Raw genomic sequence first — 21,353 nt, forward strand, 5'->3', positions numbered from 1 at the left:
CTCATCAAACTCAGGGAGGGAAGGGCATTGGACTGTAAATTACAATGGTATGCAAAGATTTATAACCACATTATCTCAAAAAACAGGCCCTAAACTTTTGGTATTTTTAAAATTTTCCATAGATTAAGTAGAAATCTTCTTTGGAATTTGTATTAATAGATTTTAACCAAGTCGTTTACAAACTTTTTAATTTAATAGACAAAAGAGGTAATTTTCTTTATCCTCATACGACTTATCTTCCATAGTTTTATCCCTCATTAACCAATTAAAGGAAGCCTGCAAGAAGTACACCACTTTCACTGCTGAAAAGCTGCCATAAGAAAACACAATACCCCAAATTTAAAGTCTTCGGCTTCATTAACAAAAAAATTATAGGCTTTTATAAATGATATTTTTGGTATATAACAATTTTTAAATTTTTCCATTGCTCATGATTGAAATTTCAATGTTAAACTACGTAGGCTAGAAGCTTATATTGGGCACAAAGTTAGAATGCCTGTAACTGAATACTCTACTATTACTATAATTTGAAATGTCCGTCCGTCCGTCTGAAACGTTGTGGGGGAAACGTGATTTTCTCGGTTCCTTTTTAAGATAGACGACTCAAATTTTCAGGGATTAGATAATTTTACATTCTTCATATTTTCACCAAGTTTCATTAAGATTCGTCAATTACTTGGTGTGCTAGATCAATTCCCATTTTTTTTTATAATTTCATGATTTTCTCGACTCCTATTCAAAATACTTTCTGAAATTTTCAGGGATTGAATAAGTTCACATACTGCATACTTCTATCAAGGTGCTAGTTCGATTCATAGATTTTTAAGTTTTCATTATTTTCTAGACTCAAGATATACGGTTGAAATAGGTTCAGGAATTAAATAAGTTAACATTTAACATATTTCCACAAAGTTTCATTCAGATTTGCTTATTTGTTGTGGTTATCAATTCCTAGATTTTATTTTTCACATTATAAATATAAAAGGTTTCGTGATTTATTATTTAGTATAATGTTTTTTTTTATAACACTGCTCAATAGTTCATTTTTTTCTGGATGTCTATCCATAATTTTTTAGCTTTGCTACTTATGGATGTTGTCATCCTTGTTTATAGTAAAAATTTCTTAACAAAATTCGTTGCTTGACAGGTCCTTTGATGGAGAGGAGAGCACAAAATTTGTAAATTAAAAATGTATAAGAATTTATTGTATTACATATTCACAATATTATTAGAAACTGGAAATCACAAATCTGTAGATTAATATAAATAAAAAATATTAAGTACTAAACATTGATAAACATCAATTGATTGCCCATTTTTTCCCTATTTTTCTAAGTTGAATGAAAGATAACCCAACTATTGCAAAAGCTATTTTCAGCTACTGCGGTCAAATGGAAATTAATTTGTGAAAACAATGCGATTTATACATTATACATTCAAAATGAACACAGTATTAGTGTCTGACTGATTATGACGTAACAAAAAAAAATTAGCCAATGAGAGGCCGTTATTGACCAATGGTAAAATTTATAGTGGCCTCTCATTGGCTAATTTTTTTTGTTACGTCATAATCAGTCAGACAGTATTACTGTGTTCATTTCAAGTTTACAATATCAGAAAAAAACGTGTCCTAAATTGTGTGATTTTGTTTTAACCCATTTTTTTATTATGGCAGTTCTCTTCTTTTTTTGTTGCGTTTTAGTACCTTAAAACCAACTTAATTTTTCTTTAAAACTAAAATTACTTCAAAATTAAGAGGTTTACAAAAAAAACGATTGCATATCTTAATTCTATGGATCATTTTACATCTACTACTTACTAAAAACACCAACTAGCTATTTTTTTTAAATCACAAAAGTTAGGACACGTTCTTTAGAATATAATATATATTTATTTTTTTATATTACAGCAAAATCAGTTAGACACTTGTTTAATGATTTAAAAATATCATAGACGCTGTTTGTCTGTTAAAATTTCTATGAAACGAGTTGATATATACATATATAGATTATCTATGTTCTTGGTACAAGGTTAACAATAACATCTTCATATGCACACTGGAATATATCTCCCTTCAGAAATGTCATCCTGAAAAGAAACGTCAAATTATTTTTAGGATCTACTGCTGCTATGTCAGATGCGCAACATCAACATAATATTGTCTGTAATATTTGGAATGCTCGTGCACTGCCAATTAGGACTTACTATAAAAGTCTGGCCCTATGTCGAAAAGTAAAAAATAATTTATAGGGGGGGTTACAAAAGGGATTTATCTTGGGACTGTCAATGTACACAATACCCCTAAATGGTCATTAACTTTCCCTAGGAATGCGCGACATTAATAGACAGAGTAGGAGAATGCCTTGGCTCATAAAAGTCGCAAATCATTACCATGCGAAGTCAGGACTTCCAGACAAGGGTCGTGCAATCAAAGAGTTGGTTGTCTGTCGGGTATTACTTAACTTAATACCCCGGATGTTTGGACAGAAAAGGAGTTAATTGGCTCCCCTTAGACATCCTATAGTTTGTCGGACCTGACGTTAAAGTATCATGGACAGCAGACTTGTCCGTAGAAGGTAATTAATAGTTAACCTTCCCAGGGCCTATAAAAATTTCTAACATAAAATAGAACCAAGTCGGTCCAAAGGTTCTTCGCTACAGAAAGACATCCTGTTACTTTTATACATTGCGTTAATTCACTTACTTTGTTTTATCAGTAGCTTCAAGATGAAAGTTTTGTAGGAGTTTGGCCATGGCTATTTTCATTTCCATCATGGCAAACCTCTCTCCAATACAGGCTCTAAATAATTCATCATTTGATGCAAACAAATGGAAAGTGGGGAGGGGGGGGGGAGTTGGTAGGTTGCCGAAGGTGGCAGATTTTCATACCTTTAAGTTTAAATACATAATTTGTTGTTACGATGCAGTGAATTGCTGTAATAAACTGAAAATTTGTATTAGGTGACTAGCAAATTAACAATTTTTTGCATTTAAAAAAACTAGAATTTAGATTTTCAATAAAAAAGAAGTTTATAGTGCCTACTAAAAAATGACGTCATACAATACAAATGACCAATGATAGGTCACTCTACATTGTAATTGACCAATGGTAAAATATATTGGGGCCTATCATTGGTCATATGTATTGTATGACGTAATTTTTTAATATGCACTATAAGCTGCCTCTGCAATAATAGTTACCTGGGTCCTGAGCCAAAAGATAAGAAAGAGCATGGCTTCATATTTCCAGCATTCTCCTTCAGGAAGCGCTCAGGTTTAAATAATTCTGGCTCCGGGAAGTTTTCAGGATCATGGTGCACAACATAGTTCATCAAGCCAACATTGGTGCCCTGAAAGCAATTAACATCTTAATTTTGGGTGCTTTCCCTCAATTTGCATGTTGAGCACTAGAAAGACACCCAATCCCCAGGAATAAGGTATTGCCAACAATTGAAATAAATCTAAAATAATATTTTGGGGACAGATAAAAAGGTTGTCAATACAAGTGTTCTCCTTGAAAATCACGCATAGGTTTTGTGATTTTTTTCGATTCAATTTCGTTGTTGGTATAAGCTGCCCCCCTCCTTTTATGAAAAAAGTGTTGTAATTTTTAACCAATGCCTAATCCCAACGGGCAGCTTGACTCTTTGGGGCCCTAACCCTGCAAGGATGCCTACTACCCACTATAATCTAACCTAACCTGACAAAAAGTATTACACAAAAAAATGATAACTACCCTCCCCCATTATTTAGAATTTTAACAGAAAAATAGAATTTTTATGAAAATCAAAACTACCTTTTTAATTTTATATCCTTTATATTCCCAGTCTTTCCTGCATTGTCTATCATTTCTTGCTACAGCTGGAATTAACCTGAAACAATCCTTATAATAAAGTAACAGGATATTTGTGTGTCTGTCTGTACCAAAAGATCTCCGTAAACGCTGAACTGCTATAGTTCTCCTTTACAAGATACTTTCCCATATGTCCTTGGAAGGTTTATAACTATTTTAGGGGAGGGTACCACCACCCCCCTAAAAGAAATCACCCGTAGAAAACAAATAACCCCACCCCCCATTTTAAAAATTAAAAATAAAATTTATTATAGGAGGGGTGCTCGACCTCAACCCCCCCCCCCCCTCCACAAATCAAAAAGTTTTTTTTACCTTTTTCATTTTCAATCTAAAAAAAATGCTTTATCAAATTCAACTCCACCCTCCTCAAGTTCCCCTTGAGGGGCGTACCCTTTAATAATTATGATAGTAATGAACATTAATTATTATCATCTTCTCTTATTTTCAGGGATCTTTGGGGATATGACAATGGATGATAAATTGATATATTGAAATTATTGTTTGAAAAGTTTAGACACAATAAGTTTGAAACCAACCAATCAATATAGAATAAGAGTATTCAAAGTTTTTAATCCAACGAACATTGAGTTGGGTATAAACAGTTAAATTTACATTCCAATGTCCCTTTCCTCCCTGGGAACAAATGTATATTTTACCTCATAGCTTCTTTGCAGCAAGCCTCCAGGTAGGGCAGCTCTCCAATAGTATCATGGCTGAAGTTGTCTACACTGTCAATTTCCTCCTCAAGTTTCTGATATTCCTGGATAAAATTATTAAATACAAAATGAAAAGTTTGGGTATAGTCCCTTTCGCGACATCGCCTCTTAGGCTTTTTTTCTATTTATGGCCCCAGGGGCGGGTTCTTACCCTGCGGGGCCAATTGTTTAGCCCTGCGGAGCAATAACCTATAGAAAGCTTTTGAGAAAATACGACGAAATGCCTCTTAAGCGGAGATGTCACGAATGGGACTATACCCAAAAGTGTTTTGCAGGACTCGGCGCGTCAGACTCAAGGAAATCAACATTATTACAATTTAAAAAAATTAAATGGAAGTCTAAACCTGACCCAAATAAATTTGATTTTGGTTGCACAATTTAAAGGATTTTTTTGCGCAAAAAGCATTAGAATCATTATTTATTTATATTTTTGAAGATAATTAAAGTCCCTCCACAGATCATGACATCATACGATAGAATAACCAATGAGAGGCCAGCATAAATTTTAACATTGGTCAATTGCAGTGTATACTGGCCTCTTATTGGCTATTCTATCGTATGACGTCATAATCTGTGGAGGGACTTTAATCATCTTCATATTTTTTGGTAAATTTCTGCTAACCAAGTTTTAAGATGGCTACTTTGACTACAAACCTTCTCGAAATTGGATTGTTTATAAAAAGCATTAGATAAACAGGAGATACAAACCTAATATAATTAGCTTAGCTTTGGGTTATTTTGGGCACTGGGCAGCTAGGCCCCTCTTATATTCAGTAATGTGGGGAAGGAGGGGGGGGGGGGGGTTATATTTAAAAATCATACTACCTCAGGATTTTTAGCTAGCAGATAGCACAGAACTCCCATACTGTGAGCAGTTGTTTCAAATCCAGCCAAGAAGAAAACCATGCCCTAGACAACAAATAAATAGTTAGGTAGGGTGAATGCCTTGACTCTTAACAGGCACAACGTATTACCATGTACAATTAGTTTCAGACAAGTATTGTGCAATCACAGGGTTGGTTGTCTGAGTTACTTTACACCAATTCACTTCATCATCAAGTTTTGTTTAGAGATATACCAAAATAAAACTTCTTGGTGCATCCCGTCCTCTTTATTATATGGTTTACTTTGATCGTAGCTACTTTGATTTAAATTATTTTCTCGTATTCATTTGAAACCGATTAATATCTGGTGGATTAGAACTGGTTCTCATCCATACGAAAAAATATGTCTAGCATCATATTATATCCAGTTTTCTAAAAAAAAAAATGTACAATTACAAGATTATAACCAGTTTTTTTAGCCCGTGCCTTCGGCATCTCGGGGTTAAAAACACCAAATCCGCGGAAAGCTGTTTATAATACGATGAGATAAATAACTAATATCTTACCTGGGCTGACAGCTGGTCTTCAGTTACAATTCCATTCTTGATTATGGTTTCTTTCATTTCTATCAACCTAAATAAACATAATTGATTACCCTTTTTTCAGGGATCTGATATACACGGTACACCGACAAACCTCCTACTGCGACAAACGTCCTTAACCTCATAATGCGACAAACATCCTAATGCGACAAACCTCCTAAAGGGACAAACGTCCTAATGCGACAACTCTTTAGTAAAACGTCCTCAAATTTATAAAAAATTATGAAATAAAAAAATCTTCCAAAGAAGGTGTATCAACTTTTTTTTTTATAGCTAGCCGGTTCTTTTAGTAAGTAGTAGATGTAAAATTTCTCATAGAATTCAGATATGCAATCGGTTTTTTTTGTAGACCTCTTATTTTTTAAGTAATTTAAGTTTAAAAAAAAAAAAATTAAGTCGTTTTTAAGGTACTAAAATGCAACAAAAAAAGAAAAAAATGGCCATTATGAACAAAAATAGTAAGATCTTTAATTTGACACCTTACTTTTTCAATTCTGTCAGGTAATTATTGAAAAAATCGATTTTTTTAAACCCACGAGAATAAAAACTTTGACATTAATTTTATTATTTCACAGGTAAAAAAATATGGGTTCATATATACCTTTAGAATCAGAAAAATATTACGAATTCATTGTAAGCAAAATTGAAAAAAAAGTTTACAATATAGTATATAAACTACAATAAAAGGAATTATATGAAAATATCATATTATATTGTACAGGCAACGTCTTAATTCTTCAATTGAGTATAAAAATGGGAAGGGGGTAAAGAGGGGGTAAAGAGGGGGTAAAAAAGGGAAGACGATAGTGTTGCCTGAACAAAAAATACAATTGGCCATTTATTTAATTTTTAATTTTTTTACTTTTTTTCAATTTTGCTTACAATGGATTCGTAATATTTTTCTGATTCTAAAGGTATATATGAACGGTCATGCGTAGATTTTGCATTTGTGTAGATTTTCTGAATAGTAGTATTTCTGAAAAGGTCTAATCATAATCTATTCATAACAGTTCTAATAATATGCTATGCAAACCGATCATAATTTTAAAGAAATTTTATTGTATTAAATACAACTTTTTTCTCATTTTAAGAGTAAATGTATTTTTAAAGGTAAAAACAGATATTTTAAAAATAATTTAAATTTTTTTTAAAATTTAATTTTTGCAAATATTTTTTTTTTTTTTTTTTTTAAACGTGATAGTATCTTGGAGTACTATAAACAATTATAGGTCATTAAATGATAACATAATCAACCTTTACATTACAAGAAAACTTTGTTTGTAAAGATTTAAATAATTTTAGTGGAAACAATTTATTTTTGATTTACTTATCCCTGTATCCCTGAGTAAGGATGAAATTACAAGAAACAGGTGCAGACTGCAGTTTTCAATAATTTATACCATCAGGTTAAAAATTAAAGTCATACCTTTCATGCAAACTCAGCACTTTTAATTATAGTGCTTTAGAATTAGTTTTTTTAGTAGAGTGTTTTTTAATTAGGTTTAAAAAAAGGATTAAAATATAAAAACAATTTGGGATATTTTCCCTCACATGGACCAAAAATGTTTCTGGTACTTTCAATAGGGCATTTACCCTGCAGGACCCTATGCGTTATTTTTTGTTCACATTTAATGCTATTAACTTTTAAAACTTGTTTGTTAGTTATCCTTGACAGAAAAATTTTGGACAATAAAACACTTCCTGTATGAAAATTAGAGTTGGGGAGTTAATGTAATTAGGAAAAGCAGATGAATTTCAAATAAACATATATATTACCATACTAGCATATTAGCATAAACAAGCTAAAGATAATTTTTTTCTTATACCTTTTTAAAAAATTATTATTTTATGAAAATCATATCGAATTATAATTCAATTCAAGTTTTAGCTAAGATTTTCTAAATCTACGGATCGACTTTTCTATGAAAATATCTAAAAAAAAGCAATGGCGTGCACAGTGATTCACCAGGAGTTGGTGCAACCGTTAGCGATTGAAAAAAGTGAAAGACAGGCCTTCCCAATATTAGTTTTATGGGGGGCGTTGACACCCTTCTACACAATCCTAACACATGCCACTGATATCGCGTATTTTCCACATTTTTACGACAAATTAAAATAAAATTTATGTTCAGATCCTTAACTTTACGAGGGGGAGGAGTAATGTAATTAATAATGAGGAGAATACCAATACAAGATGTTATGTTAAGTTGGCATCGCAGCTACATTATAAAAATGATCTTCAAACAGCATAACATTTAAAAGTAAAATAGGAGAAATTTTGATTTTAAAACTTTTACAACAAAAAAAAAGATCTCTGCCTCTTAAGCCATATTTTAGTACATAAATTATCTTAAAAATTGTGTATTATTTATGTGATTTAACATCTCATCACACAAATTATTATCTACGTCCATGAATCAGGAATGTCCTTGTTAATTTGTCTCATTTTACTCTGCACGTCTATTGACAATTTTAAAAGCGAAGCTTTTCTATAATTAGGGTCGGTCCGTACTTAACGGATAGCTTTTTTGTTAATTTAAACATGTTATAATTTTTTTAACAGATATCAAACCTTGTATGATTATTTCTATAACAATTAGGTATGATTTAGGAAACGTAGCATTTCTATAATCGTTAACAGAAAGTCAGTACGTCAGTACGTCCATTTTAACATTTTTTTAAAATTTTGACAGCAAATTTTACTATATGATATAATTATCCTGATTTTTACCTATTACAACAAGGTACAATGATATAAGCAATTCATCTCTATAATCAAGTCCTAAGAATGTAAACATGGCCTTACACATTATCCTGTATTTAAGCATTTTTGCCAAAAATATACTTACAATTTTATTTAGACATATACATTTATATTAAATTTATTTAGTTTTGATACTCTACAAGTGTTAATGTTTGTTTGTCCTATTGTTTCAGAGCTTCACTTTTATGGATGTTGTAATCCTTGTTAGAATATAAACTTGAGATAACTAAACAAGTTGAGTTTCTAATTAAACAAGGATAACAACATTCATAAAAGCATAGCTCAATAAATCAAATACACTCACATAAACACATGTAGAGTAATAGGACATTAAATGTCAAGTTCGGACAAAAATTAATTAATTAAAGGGTAATTATTATGGATATACCAATCTTTTAAGACTTGCTTGTAAATATGCTTCGCTTAGAACATTAAAAAAACTACAGGAGGGGACATTGTGCTGTTTTTAAATTAGTCTCCAATATAATAATGTTTTATTCAGTTTTGGAGACTTCTATTGAATTTGATTGGTTGGTGCATTAAATTAAATGTCCGAATGTTTCAACCACTAATTGTGATCTACAGAACTTAGAAGGGGTAATTTTGTGTTTAATTATTGCATTTTTATAAAAATTTATATTTCATTGTCTTATCCCTTTAGATCCCTGACAAATAAGTAGGAGTTACATTATAAATGGCGGGACAAAACAACCCATACAGATTATATATTTTGGGGCGAAGCTACTTTAAAAATAAGATTTTAAATTACAGTAATCAATGATATGTATTAATACCCTTATAAATAAATTTTATCCTATGCAAATATGGACGATAGATTGACGTACATTCCAGATGATGATTAAACAAGGATGACAACATCCATTAAAGCGAAGCTCTAAAATGGTACGACAAACGAACATTAAAACAAGTAGAGTGTCATGATAATTTAATCTAGGAATCATCATGAAAAGTTTGAAATTGATTGGACAATTTACACCTGTTTATATTAACGAAAAGAGCTAACTGTCCCAGACAAACGGACGGTCAGACTGACTCTGAATTAAGAATTAATGAAAGTACTCAACATTTCAGATTAAAGATATTTATGAATCTTCATGAAATTTTGAAATAAATAGGACACTTCTAACATGCCAAAAAAAATCATAGAATTGTTATATCATAAAAAGAAATGTTGCTAGAAAGATAATTAGGGTCGGCCGGTCCGTCCGTCCGTAACAGGTAACTCTTATCGTTAGTTTAGGCATGTTAGAGTTGTCCTATCAATTTCAAACATTGTGTGGTGATTCCCGTATTAGTTGGGTACGATTTAGAAAGGAAATAATCGTTTTCATAATGTCCGTACGTCCATTTAAAACATGATGATTTTTTACAACAATTTTTCATAAGATATTATTATCCTTTTCGTCTAAATAAAGAGGTCCTACGTTTTCTGAAACATACCCAAATGTTAAAGAAATCAGCATACAAAGTTGGAAATCAATAAGAAAATTATAATATGCCTAAATAAACAATAAGAGTTACGGATAGAAGACTTACCAACCAAACCTAATTTAAAAAAAAAAACTTGGATTATCATATTATACGTAACAAAAAGTTAAAAAAAAACAGCATGCTGTAAGGTTACGCATAGACTATAAAAGCTATCCGTTATTGACTGGTAGACTGAAGGAACGACTTACTCAAATAAAAGAAATCTTTGTTTAAATCCATTCATAACAAGTATATTCAAATATTTATAGTGGTTACGTATTACGTAATGATTAAAGTTTCTAATTTAATAACAAGGATAACAACATCCATATAAAATTGGCCAAATAAATCAGACGGATTCATATATAAAATCATTAAATATTAATAATTTATAGAAGTCCGGACAAAAATTGATTAATTAAAGGGCGTTTTATTTTGACGTACTTTTTAAAAAGCGAATCTTTTCTATAATTAGGGTCGGTCCGTCCGTAACGGATAGCTTTTTTACGTTAATTTAGGCATGTTAGAATTTTCCTATCGATTTCAAACTTTGCATGGTGATTCCTGTAGTATTTAGGTACGATTTAGAAAGTGTATCAACTCTATAATCATTACAAGAACGTCCGTACGTCCATTTTAAACATATTGAATTTTTTACTTTTTTAACAAGCGGATGCGCTTTGTTTTGAGCAACGGTCGTGAGTTAAATTGAAAACTACTATGTACTAGCAGAGAAAAACCTTTCCTATTTACAGACGGAATGATCGACAATCAAATTATTGAGTAGCTTCACTCAAAGAGAGAGAGTGGGGGGGGGGGCAATGGGCTATTTATTACACTAGTCAAAAAACCAAAAGTTTTATAATAATGTTTTCTTATTCGTTGGCTTAACATCTTTGGGATCTTTTTATAACTTTGTTAAGTTGAGTGTTCAAACGTTTCAACCACTAATTATAACCTAAAAGAGGGTTAATTTTGGGTATTTATGTTGGGGATGTACACTAATTTATTGGCCATTGTCTTATTCCTTTAAATCCCTGAGCTTTCTCAGACAGGTGAGAAATGTTTCTTATAGTGTTTTATTATGGTGTTTTATTCTTAAAACAAAATAAATGTTCTTTGAATTAAAAGAAACAAAGTATATAGTTCTATGAGAACTTGTGACTAGCAGTTATAGAAAAATTAAAAAGTAAAGAAAGACAGCACAAAATGATTAGGTAAATGCATTAAAATTCAGCAATAAGACCTATAACATATCGGTAAGAAATTACTAATTTTGTAAAACAATAATACATGAATATTTGCTGTAGTGTTTATTTGTCGCTGTGTATGAAACCCATATCAAGTTACTACTATTATTGGACATTTAGTGTGAATTCGAAACAGTCAAGAAAAACGTTACTGGATAATATAGACTTAGAGTTGACTAAATTTTTTAAAGTCTTTTATACTTTATATAAGAAACAAAACATTGAAAATAATAACTTTTCATTTTGGTATTCCCTAAATTCATTGGAGACGCTTCAATATTTTGACTAAAAGATTAGAAGCAATCTTTTCTAATTATTGAGTATTGTAAGATAATTTTGTCTCTTTTTTACACAATTATATTTATTATCATTTGCCAATCAAAAAGAATTGAAATTGTATAAACACCATGTAATATCATATTACTTCCGTTCACTATTGTCGATTAGGAAGGGTGTTTACATGGGGCGTAGAAGGGGATTAGAGACCACCTTTTTTTTAAATTCAGGATTCTTTTAACTTCCAGAATACAACCAAATTGAATCTTCAAAATTTTTAATATCTCAAAAAACATTGACAAGAAATTTTATTGTAAGGTATTTTTCAAAGGTTTTACCCTTTTGGCACTTAAAGGAGAGAGTATATTCGATAAAAAAAATATCCTAAATTTGAAGAGAATACCAAAAAAAGGAAACTTTGCCATTTTTTATCTATTTAGCTTAGATCTGAACTTCTTGATATCATTTTAGAATTTTTTTAGTTAATAAGTGATCATATCAAATAGCCCCACTTTTTTTGGATTTTGAATATTCCCCTGCCCCCACGCAGTCTATTCGTTTTTTCTATACTTATGTCCATTCAGAAAATCTATTTCAGAAAGTCTATAGTCCTGTTTGAGAAAATATTTAGGTCTGAAGTTTTTATTAAACCGAGGTTAAAAAAATAGATTTTTTCAATAATTACTCAACAGAATTTTGAAAGTAAGGTGTCAAATTAAAGATCTTACTATTTTTGTTCTTACTGGCCATTTTCTTCTTTTATTTTGATGCGTTTTAGTACCTTAAAACCGACTTAATTATTTTTTTTTAAAACTTAAATTACTTAAAAAATAAGAGGTCTACAAAAAAACCGATTGCATATCTGAATTCTATGAAAAATTTTACATCTACTACTTACTAAAAGAACCGGCTAGCTATAAAAAAAAAAGTTGATACACCTTCTTTAAAGACAAAATCCTCTAATTGTAAAAATATTTAACAATATAAATTCAAAATGGCGATAAAACACAGGGAAATATTTTTTAACTGAAATTTATTTTTTGAATAACTTTAACCATAGGCTAAATTTTAAAATATCTATCCAATAGTTTTCCCAAAGTCTGTGTTGGCTATCAAACGGAATGGTTTCGAACCCGATACAACCGTGCATTACAAAAATAGACCTGTAATTTTTTTATGAAAAATAAAAAAAATATATAATTCCTCTTATTTTATAACATTTTAAATTCAAATTTGGAAGATTTAATTTTTAAAAAAAAAATTAGGAGTTTTTACTTTTAAGTAAAACCTCCTAAAGTGATGTCGCATTAGGACGTTTGTCGTTTAGGAGGTTTGTCGTTTAGGAGGTTTGTCGCATTAGGATGTTTGTCGCAGTAGGACGTTTGTAGGTGTACACAAATCCCCAATGATTATTAACAAATTATCCCTTCTAAAGATTTGGTGGTTAAAAAGTTAGTTTTGAACCAACCAATCAATAAAAATTCACTTTAAGTATTTGAGTCAAAAATTGTATAACTTGACTTGATTACATTATATGGTTACCGTGTAAAAAATACTGGAGCCAAAAGAATTCACCAATGAAAATTTAAAATTTCTTTTCTAAGGTGGATGGTCAAATTTAGTCCCTTCAATCAAGGGCCTCTTTATGCCTCTAGGGGTATAGCATTTCGCTTTTTGTATAAAGTTTTGATATAATATATAATACCTGTCAATAAAGTCTCCTTGCTTTTTGCCATTCATTTCTCTTTCAGTCTAAATTAATTCAAAATGCAATTTTTTACTTCAGCTTTTGCAAAAGCCATAATTGATTAGAAACAAATCAGATTTTAAGACCTCTAGCTGTATTAGTAGTAAAGATAGTATGGTGAGATGGGGAATGGGTTGGGGTGGTCAAGGGTATTCTAAATAAATCTAGGTTTTTGGTAATACCCATTTAAGCGGTTTGCAGCACAGCCTTAAGGTCACATGTCTTGACTTTTTAGACTACCCGTGTTGGACATACCCTAGTTATAGATTAACTGCACTTCTGCTATTAAATAAAGAAGAAAAATGGGGACAGCGGAAAGTGTCATATATGACGTCATGAAAATACGTCTTGGAAGGAACGATGAGAGGAGAAATGGAAAAAGAAAACCGCTAATAAAAGATATCGATAATAGGCGTATTTTCATGACGTCAGACATGACACTCCCCTGTCCCAGAAAATGTACCAAAATTTGTTTAGAATAGTTCCATAGTGCCCGGACTCCTGGAGTTGTCGTATCAAAGTATTTCTCCATACCTGAATAGATATTTTACCCTAGATGGTCAAATAATAAGAACTTTTGGCTATAGTCGGTTTCGTCACATTGCGATTAACAACCTTATGACAAGAGGCGATATGGCTGCCACTTTTTAAGAAATTGATTCTATAATTTTTCATTTTCCTGTATGCAGAAAATTGTCTGTAATACAAAGCAAAACATCTTTTTCAATTTAGCTCAAAAAAGGTTTCACATACAATCCAGTAGAAAAAATTGTTATTACCGTATCATATTACTAGTGGCGGTGCCCCCTAGAAGCCTCTAGGGGCACTTAAGGTAGTAGGGGGGAAAGGTTGACCTCATCCCAATTTAAATTTGAGTTTCAAAAGAATAAAAAATATTTTTTTGGGGGGATTGGGGTGAAGACACCCTCCCCAAAAATAGTTTAAAACCTTCCCAGGACCTATAAGAAGCTTCACTGTAAAGGAGAACAATATCAGTTCAGCGGTTAACGAGATCCTTCGGGACAGACAAAAAACGCCTACTACTTTATATAATAGGACTAGCGGCTTCGCCCCTAGCCTCTAGGGGCTTTGCCCAAGAGGTGATAAAAAAAAATTATTGCGAGAGACCATAAAGGACCATGGAAACTCCTTCAAAAAAAAAAAAAAAAAAAAAAAAAAAAAAAATGGGGGGGGGATTTTTTGGTTTTTGGGGGGGTTGGGGGTGTCCCACCCCCCGAGAAAATAGCTTAAAACCACCACAGGACCAATAGGTAGATACCCTGAAGAGTAGAATCCGATCGGTTCAGTGGTTACCGAGATCTTAAGGGACAGACAGACAGACGGACGGACAGACGGTCAGACGGACAGACGGACAGACAGACATCGTTCTACTTTGTATTATAGATAGTCAGCTTTTCACGGACAGTAAAATGAAACCAGTTTTGCCAACAAATCTAATGTTAATTTTATGGTTTTTATTTCAATATTCGAGGAAAATTGTTTGTAATACGTTGCTATACATGATTTTTCAGTCTGGTAGAGAAACGGTTGAAATTCAGCGATTATTACTCAAGGTTTCAAAGCCATTCTGGATATCGTATTCTAAGCTGTATTAACAATGTTTACCTGCCAGACCGAGTTCAAAATTAAGCATCACGTCCTCCTTGAAGTTATGTGTTCTAAACTCAGTAAATGAGTCCTGAAATATGTATAAATATTTATTCTTATAAAAAAGTATCAGTTTGTTTGTCTACCTTTTTGTTGTGTGTTTAGTGAAAGTTTACGCTAACAGCTGAACTGATATGATTTGCCTTAATTGTGAAGCTTTTTATTAGTCCAGATATCTAATATCTGATCTACTGAATCTTTTTTAAACCTATCAAATTTCAGAAAAAAAATATCTACAATCGAAATGGACGGGAGTTTCGTTCAAAGTGCCATATTGACCACAACAACCCACCCAACCTCATCTTAAAATAAGGACATTGGGAAGTTTTTGTTATATTTAGGTTAGGTTCATATTGGGTACGGTATATCCTGCAGGGTTAGACTAAGGAAACAATTATTACTTTATTTCAACATAAAGCGGGGGGTTTCAGTGCTCAACAGGCACTTTGATGGAAATCACCAAACGGATATTTAAAAAGCACACCTTAGCAGCTGTAAAAACCGGATTATCCCTGTTTTCAAAACAGTTGAGATTAACTCCAAAAGCACAAAGCCCGATGGAATCCATGGTGAGTGCTTGCAGTACAGGTCGCATATCCACTACGGGGTTCTTGGCAACTTCCTAGATTTTATTGAATTGAATTCAAGTATCAAAGGGATAAGACAAAGGCATATCAATCGATGTGCATCTCCAATGATGATACACAAAATTATTCCTTCTGTAGATTACAATGGGTTCTTGAAACGTTTGGACTCTCAAATTAATTAATAATCTAATCAAAATTCAATAAAAGTCCCCAAAGTTGTTTAGCCACGAATTAGAAAACGCTATTAAAATACTTTGGGGAATAGTGTAATAAATAGCTCATTGTCCACTTCCTTTTTGATTGAATTGGTAATTTTGCAAAAGGTAGGATTATCTCTCGATTAATGTCCTAAAAAAGCAACGTTAATTTTTATATTTAATTAGATTCTATAGATATTAGGCCTTATAAATAAGCTAAAATAAGCTCCGTTTCCATCTATGGGATGTTTAGACGGAGGGTACCTCCACTCTCCCAAAATAAAATCGCCTTTAGAAAAAATAACAACATTAAATTTTCCTTCTTTAAAAAAAAATAGAATTGAAAGTGAAGAGAAACTCCCCTCCTTACCCCCCTTTCCCTAAGTGTCTCTAAGTTAGGACCCCAGTAAATGTTAAGATACAAAAAAAACTAGGATAATGAATATAATATGAAATACCTTGTTCAAATAGTTGATCATATTATCCAGAGCTCCATCAATAAGGGACAACATTCCTTTCAATTTTCCAGAGGTAAATACAGGGCTCATATCTGCAGATAAAAATATGTTTCTTTCGCGAAGTGCAAATTGGGTAATTGACAGAAAGCAGGTCTCGGCCGTCGCGCGTCAGCCACCTGTAAACCACAGAAAGATCAACCTTTACAATTTTAAAAATAAGCTGGAAGTCTAAACCTGACCCAAAAATGACAATCCATATTTTTAAAATATTTTCAAAGCATCCAAACTGGTTTAAATTGGAGGCTTAGTCGAGGCTGATGCGTGGCTGCCGAGCCCTGGCATAAAGATAATGTATTGGTGAATAAATGAATATCAAAATTAAATAATTCTAGATATGATATAGGATTAAAAGCTTGTAAGTTACTACCTTTTGTTAGAAGCGAAACTACTCTGTAATCATTTTTGTCTGTCAGTCCATCAGTCCTCATCGTTATCGGGTAATTTTGATTTTCTCGGCTGTATAAGATTTATCTGCTGTTTTCGAGTGTGTGTGAAGTTTCTCATTTTTAAAGAGTGTACAACTCACTTGGTCCCTCGGTCATGCAAAAAAAGTTTTGATATAAAGGTTTTTGTAATCACTGAACATCTTTTCTTTTACTAACTTTGTACATGACTAAATTTTCAGGGAGAGAGGAGACAATGGGATGTTTATTGTACTAGTCCCCTAAGTTTTATAATAATGTTGGCTTTACAAATTTGGGGACTTTAGTGAATTGAGATTGATTGGTTAATTAAGTTGAGTGTCCAAACGTTTCAACTACTAAATGTAATTCACATACAAGGTGATTTTGTGTGGGTTCAATGGGGAATAGGGATGTACATCGATTTATCGGCCAATATCCTTCACTTTAGATGCATGCAAAATATGGATTTTTTTATCCTTTTTTTTAACTTACTTTTTCTCAGTTCTTTCCATTCTGCGCCCTCAGTGCTGTCCAGAGACCTGTACTTTTGATCATTGAACTGGAACTGGTGAGCTGGAAAGTGATCAAAATCCTAAATTAAACAAGGATCACAACATAAACTTATTTTTGTATAACCGACAGACTGACGTACCAAGTATGTGTTTTATGTGGGTGTTTTATGCTAATGATAAATTGACAAAACTTAGTATTCTATCTTAAATAGTAGCCAAGAAAATCACATATCCCATTGAACGTTATAGATTCAAGGACAAACATAGTGAATTATAGAGCCACTTTGCTACTAAAAAAAGTATAAAAAAAAACTGACTCCGATATCCAGCTATCTATAGGGATAAGACAATGGCCGATAAGTTGATGTACGTCCCTAATTACTCATTCTGTAGATTACAATTAGTGGAAGTTAATGAACCAACTAATCAAAATTCAACTAAAGTTGTTAGGCCAACGAATAAGAAAACGTGATCCTAAAACTTTGGGGACTAGTGTAATAAACAGACCAATGTCCCCTCCCTCCCTGGGGGAAATCAGTGCTCACACAACAGGAACTTGTTGTTAACTAACCTTAATTGTGATTTGTTTAATGATATCAGGATCCCCCACAAAAACCCAGGGAGAAGACAGTATATAGGACCCAAATATCTTCCCGTACTGACGTACTCTGAAAACAAATAAAACAAGGATGACAACACCAATAAAAGCGAAGCACTGAAACGGTAGGACAAACATTAACACTTGAATAGTGTCTGAACTGAATAATCTGAATATAAAAGTATAATAGTCGAAGCAAAATTGTAGGAAAATTTGTTGAAAAACTGCTTGATACAGGATAATGTTTATGGACATACTTACATTCTTAGGACTTGATTATAGAGTTGCTTCGCTTATAATATTGTTTTTTGTTGTCCTAGGAATCAATATACCCAAATCAGATCAAACAGATATTTATATCAAATAAAAATTTGTTGTTAAAAAAGTAGAAAAATCAACATGTTTAAAATGGACGTACGGACATTCTGGTAATGATTATAGAGTTGCTACGCTTTCTAAATCGTATCTAACTACTACAGGAATCATCATGCAAAGTTTGAAATCGATAGGACAATTCTAACATGCCTAAATTAACGAATAAAAGCTATATATCTCGGACGGACGGACCGACCCTAATTATAGAAAAGCTTCGCTTTTAAAAATATTAAATGACATTACAAGAATAGCGTTACCAGCAGGGATCTCCAGGGATAAGACAAAAGAGATAAATTATTATACAGTACATTCCTAATGATGATAAACAAATTTATTGGTTGAAAAGGTTGAACACTGCTATTTTAAAACAACCAATCACAATCTAATAAAAGTACCAAAGTTTTTTTAGACAACAATTAATACAATCTTTTATTTTTTTATGATTTATTTTCTCTCATATTGATAAGAAATGTAATATAAATGTATGTATAATTGTATATTAATTATTCAAATCAAAATATTTCTATTTTAGGTTATCTTTGTGGTGAAACATCATATAATGCAATATTATGTACATTCTAAAAGTGGTGCTTTCTCACAAATTGCCTTTTGAAAACTAAAACCCTCTCCTTCTTGCATTTGAAAAATATTGAAAATGAGAGAATTGTAGTTCCTTTCTTATGCCTAACACCCAACTCTGCGGGGCTACCTGGTATCCAATAACTCTTAACCTAACTTAACCTAACCTAAAGAAAACAATAAACAAACAAAAACTTACCTCACTTCCTTATTTTTAATTTATCTAAAAATATGGTGTGGGGTTTTGTGCTATTTAAGGCACTTTAATGAATAACGTCAAAAATATATATATGCATAAAACTTCATTCTATAGTACAGAATGGCTATTAAGAATTCTGAGATTGTCCATCGATTAATTCAATATTTACAGTAAGCTTGGTCTGCTGGAAGAGCAACGATTTTGCGGCATTCTACGCTTATGTACAAAGTCTTCTTTGTCCCCTTACCCAAGTCCAAGACAACTAAAAAAGTTAATTTTAGATCTATTGTCTTATTCCTATATCCTTGGCCAAACTGTATATGTGTGCGACTAAAGTATCTACGTAGCCTCTCTGCATAGTATATTTTACTCAATTTCTTCTTTAAAAGTACGTACATGGATGGAAAAACAGACTTAGTAAAATAGAATTTGCTGCGTGCAAGAGATTTAATTTTATTATGCAATAGAAATATTGCCTAATTTATTAGCAGGCTTTACTTAATCTTAACATTGTTTTTCTGCAAATGTACTATTGCTAAAACTACAAGGCAATTTCCCTAAAAGTTCCTAGCGAGCAAAGAACCAACCCCTTTCCTACTTTATCAAAAAAGATGAAAATAAAGGAAAGGGGGTAGTTTTCCGTGTGTTTGTGTTTTAGATCAGGTTAAATCTCTAACTTTCCATCCGTACCTGGATGTGTCCATCTGTACCTGGACATGTACATCTCTACCTGGAGATTATCCATCCTTACCTGGACATATCCATGTCTACCTGTCCCTGGACATATACATCTCTACCTGGACATATCCATCTCTACCTGGACATGTCCATCTCTACCTGTTAGTCCTTACCTGGACATTTCCATCTGTACCTGTGCATGTCCATCTCTACCTGGACATATCTATCTCTACCTAGATATATCCATCTCTACCTGTCTATCCTTACCTGGATTTGTCCATCTCTACCTGTACATGTCTATCAATACCTGAACATGTCCATCAATATCTTAACATGTACATTTCTACCTGTCCATCTTTACCTTGATATGTCCATCTCTACCTGTCCATCCTTACCTGGACATAGCCATCTCTTCCTGCCATCCTTACCTGGACATATCCATCTCTACCAGTCCATCCTTACCTGGACATATACATCTCTACCTATCCATCCTTTCCTGGACATATCCATCTCTACCTGTCCATCCTTATCTGGACATATCCATCTCTACCTGTCCATCTTTACCTTGACATGTCCATCTCTACCTTTCCATCCTTACCTGGACATGTCCATCTCTACCTGGACATATATATCTCTACCTAGATATATCCATCTCTACCTGTCCATCCTTACCTGGATTTGTCCATCTCTACCTGTACATGTCCATCAATATCTGGACATGTATATTTCTACCTGTCCATCCTTACCTGGACATATCCATCTCAACCAGGTTTGTTTTGCTGAACCGGAAAGGTCCACTTCCGAAGAACAGGACAGGCGGGATTACTGGGAAACCACACTGAAAAATATTCAGTATATGAGACTTTAATAGTAATAGGATGGTTGTCCGTCTGTATCTTTATGAAGGGAAGGATCTCGGTAACCACTGTAAGTAGATTTTTTCGTGAACCCCCGCGAAAAAAGATGTTAAGCAATTCAATGACAGAACGGGTTTTAGCGAGAAAAAAAACATTTACAGTCCATATTATTTTGTTTAATATAATTATTAATGATCTTACATTATCCAGTTTTCCATAATTTCTGGTGAGAAATGCCACAGTTAGCAACAAGACTAGTACAATTCCTCCCAACAGTATCGAGAACCACATTTTTATTCTAGAAAATAAAAAAAATAATGTAATCTACCAAGTCCGCTTGTGTGGCAGATTTATTTAAAGTTTTACACGTTGGAAAAAAACTTCAATAGCCACCGGAATAAAACCGTTTCTTGCCTATACTGAAAAATCATGTATTGTATCGTAATAAAGAAAATTTTGCACTAAAATTTTTCATTCAGGCTATGTATCAAGTCAGCTAAAATTAGATGAATTTCGTTTATAGCTTTTTTGGGGGGAATTTCATAGCTCGTATCAATGGATAAGACATAAATATATCAATCTGTTGAACCATGGGTATAATACCATTAACGAATTTATTCTTACGGATAGGATTTCACACTTAGTTAAATAATAGTTA

General features: G+C 32.4%; 1 protein-coding gene across 5 annotated transcripts; it reads right to left on the minus strand.

Annotated features, from left to right (window-relative positions):
- Positions 1 to 1,183: 1,183 nt before the first annotated feature.
- On the minus strand, positions 1,184 to 20,993 carry LOC145327022 (cytochrome P450 3A24-like). 5 transcript variants are annotated; one of them, XM_080170501.1, is made up of 17 exons: positions 20,897 to 20,993; positions 20,605 to 20,676; positions 19,958 to 19,977; positions 17,981 to 18,077; positions 17,390 to 17,489; positions 16,434 to 16,525; positions 15,676 to 15,813; positions 15,150 to 15,222; positions 13,987 to 14,057; positions 13,482 to 13,528; positions 5,960 to 6,026; positions 5,395 to 5,478; positions 4,510 to 4,613; positions 3,797 to 3,872; positions 3,202 to 3,350; positions 2,705 to 2,800; positions 1,184 to 2,088 (listed from the first exon to the last, which is right to left on the minus strand). In XM_080170501.1, the coding sequence occupies exons 1-17, from the start codon at positions 20,984 to 20,986 to the stop codon at positions 2,013 to 2,015; spliced, it is 1,452 nt and encodes a 483-aa protein (XP_080026627.1). In that variant the 5' UTR covers positions 20,987 to 20,993; the 3' UTR covers positions 1,184 to 2,012. The 5 variants fall into 5 exon arrangements, with proteins under 5 accessions (XP_080026627.1, XP_080026626.1, XP_080026625.1 ...); XM_080170500.1 differs by lacking the exon at positions 19,958 to 19,977 and adding an exon at positions 20,437 to 20,456; XM_080170499.1 differs by lacking the exon at positions 19,958 to 19,977 and having other exon boundaries at positions 20,585 to 20,676.
- Positions 20,994 to 21,353: the final 360 nt, after the last annotated feature.

Source organism: Acartia tonsa, chromosome 8 (genome assembly GCF_053477335.1).
Source record: "Acartia tonsa isolate MP-2025a chromosome 8, ASM5347733v1, whole genome shotgun sequence".
Classification (NCBI taxonomy): Eukaryota; Metazoa; Arthropoda; class Copepoda; order Calanoida; family Acartiidae; genus Acartia; species Acartia tonsa.

What these genes read in the sequence shown, in the direction of transcription:
- LOC145327022 (XM_080170501.1), bottom strand. Translation starts at nt 20,986, where the DNA reads ATGTGGTTCTCGATACTGTTGGGAGGAATTGTACTAGTCTTGTTGCTA. An exon ending in GGTTCAGCAAAACAAACCTG is followed by an intron (nt 19,978 to 20,604) that starts GTTGAGATGGAT and finishes GGACATGTCCAG; the next exon opens with GTAGAGATGGATATGTCCAG. An exon ending in GTAGAGATGGATATGTCCAG is followed by an intron (nt 18,078 to 19,957) that starts GTAGAGATGTAT and finishes ATTTGTTTTCAG; the next exon opens with AGTACGTCAGTACGGGAAGA.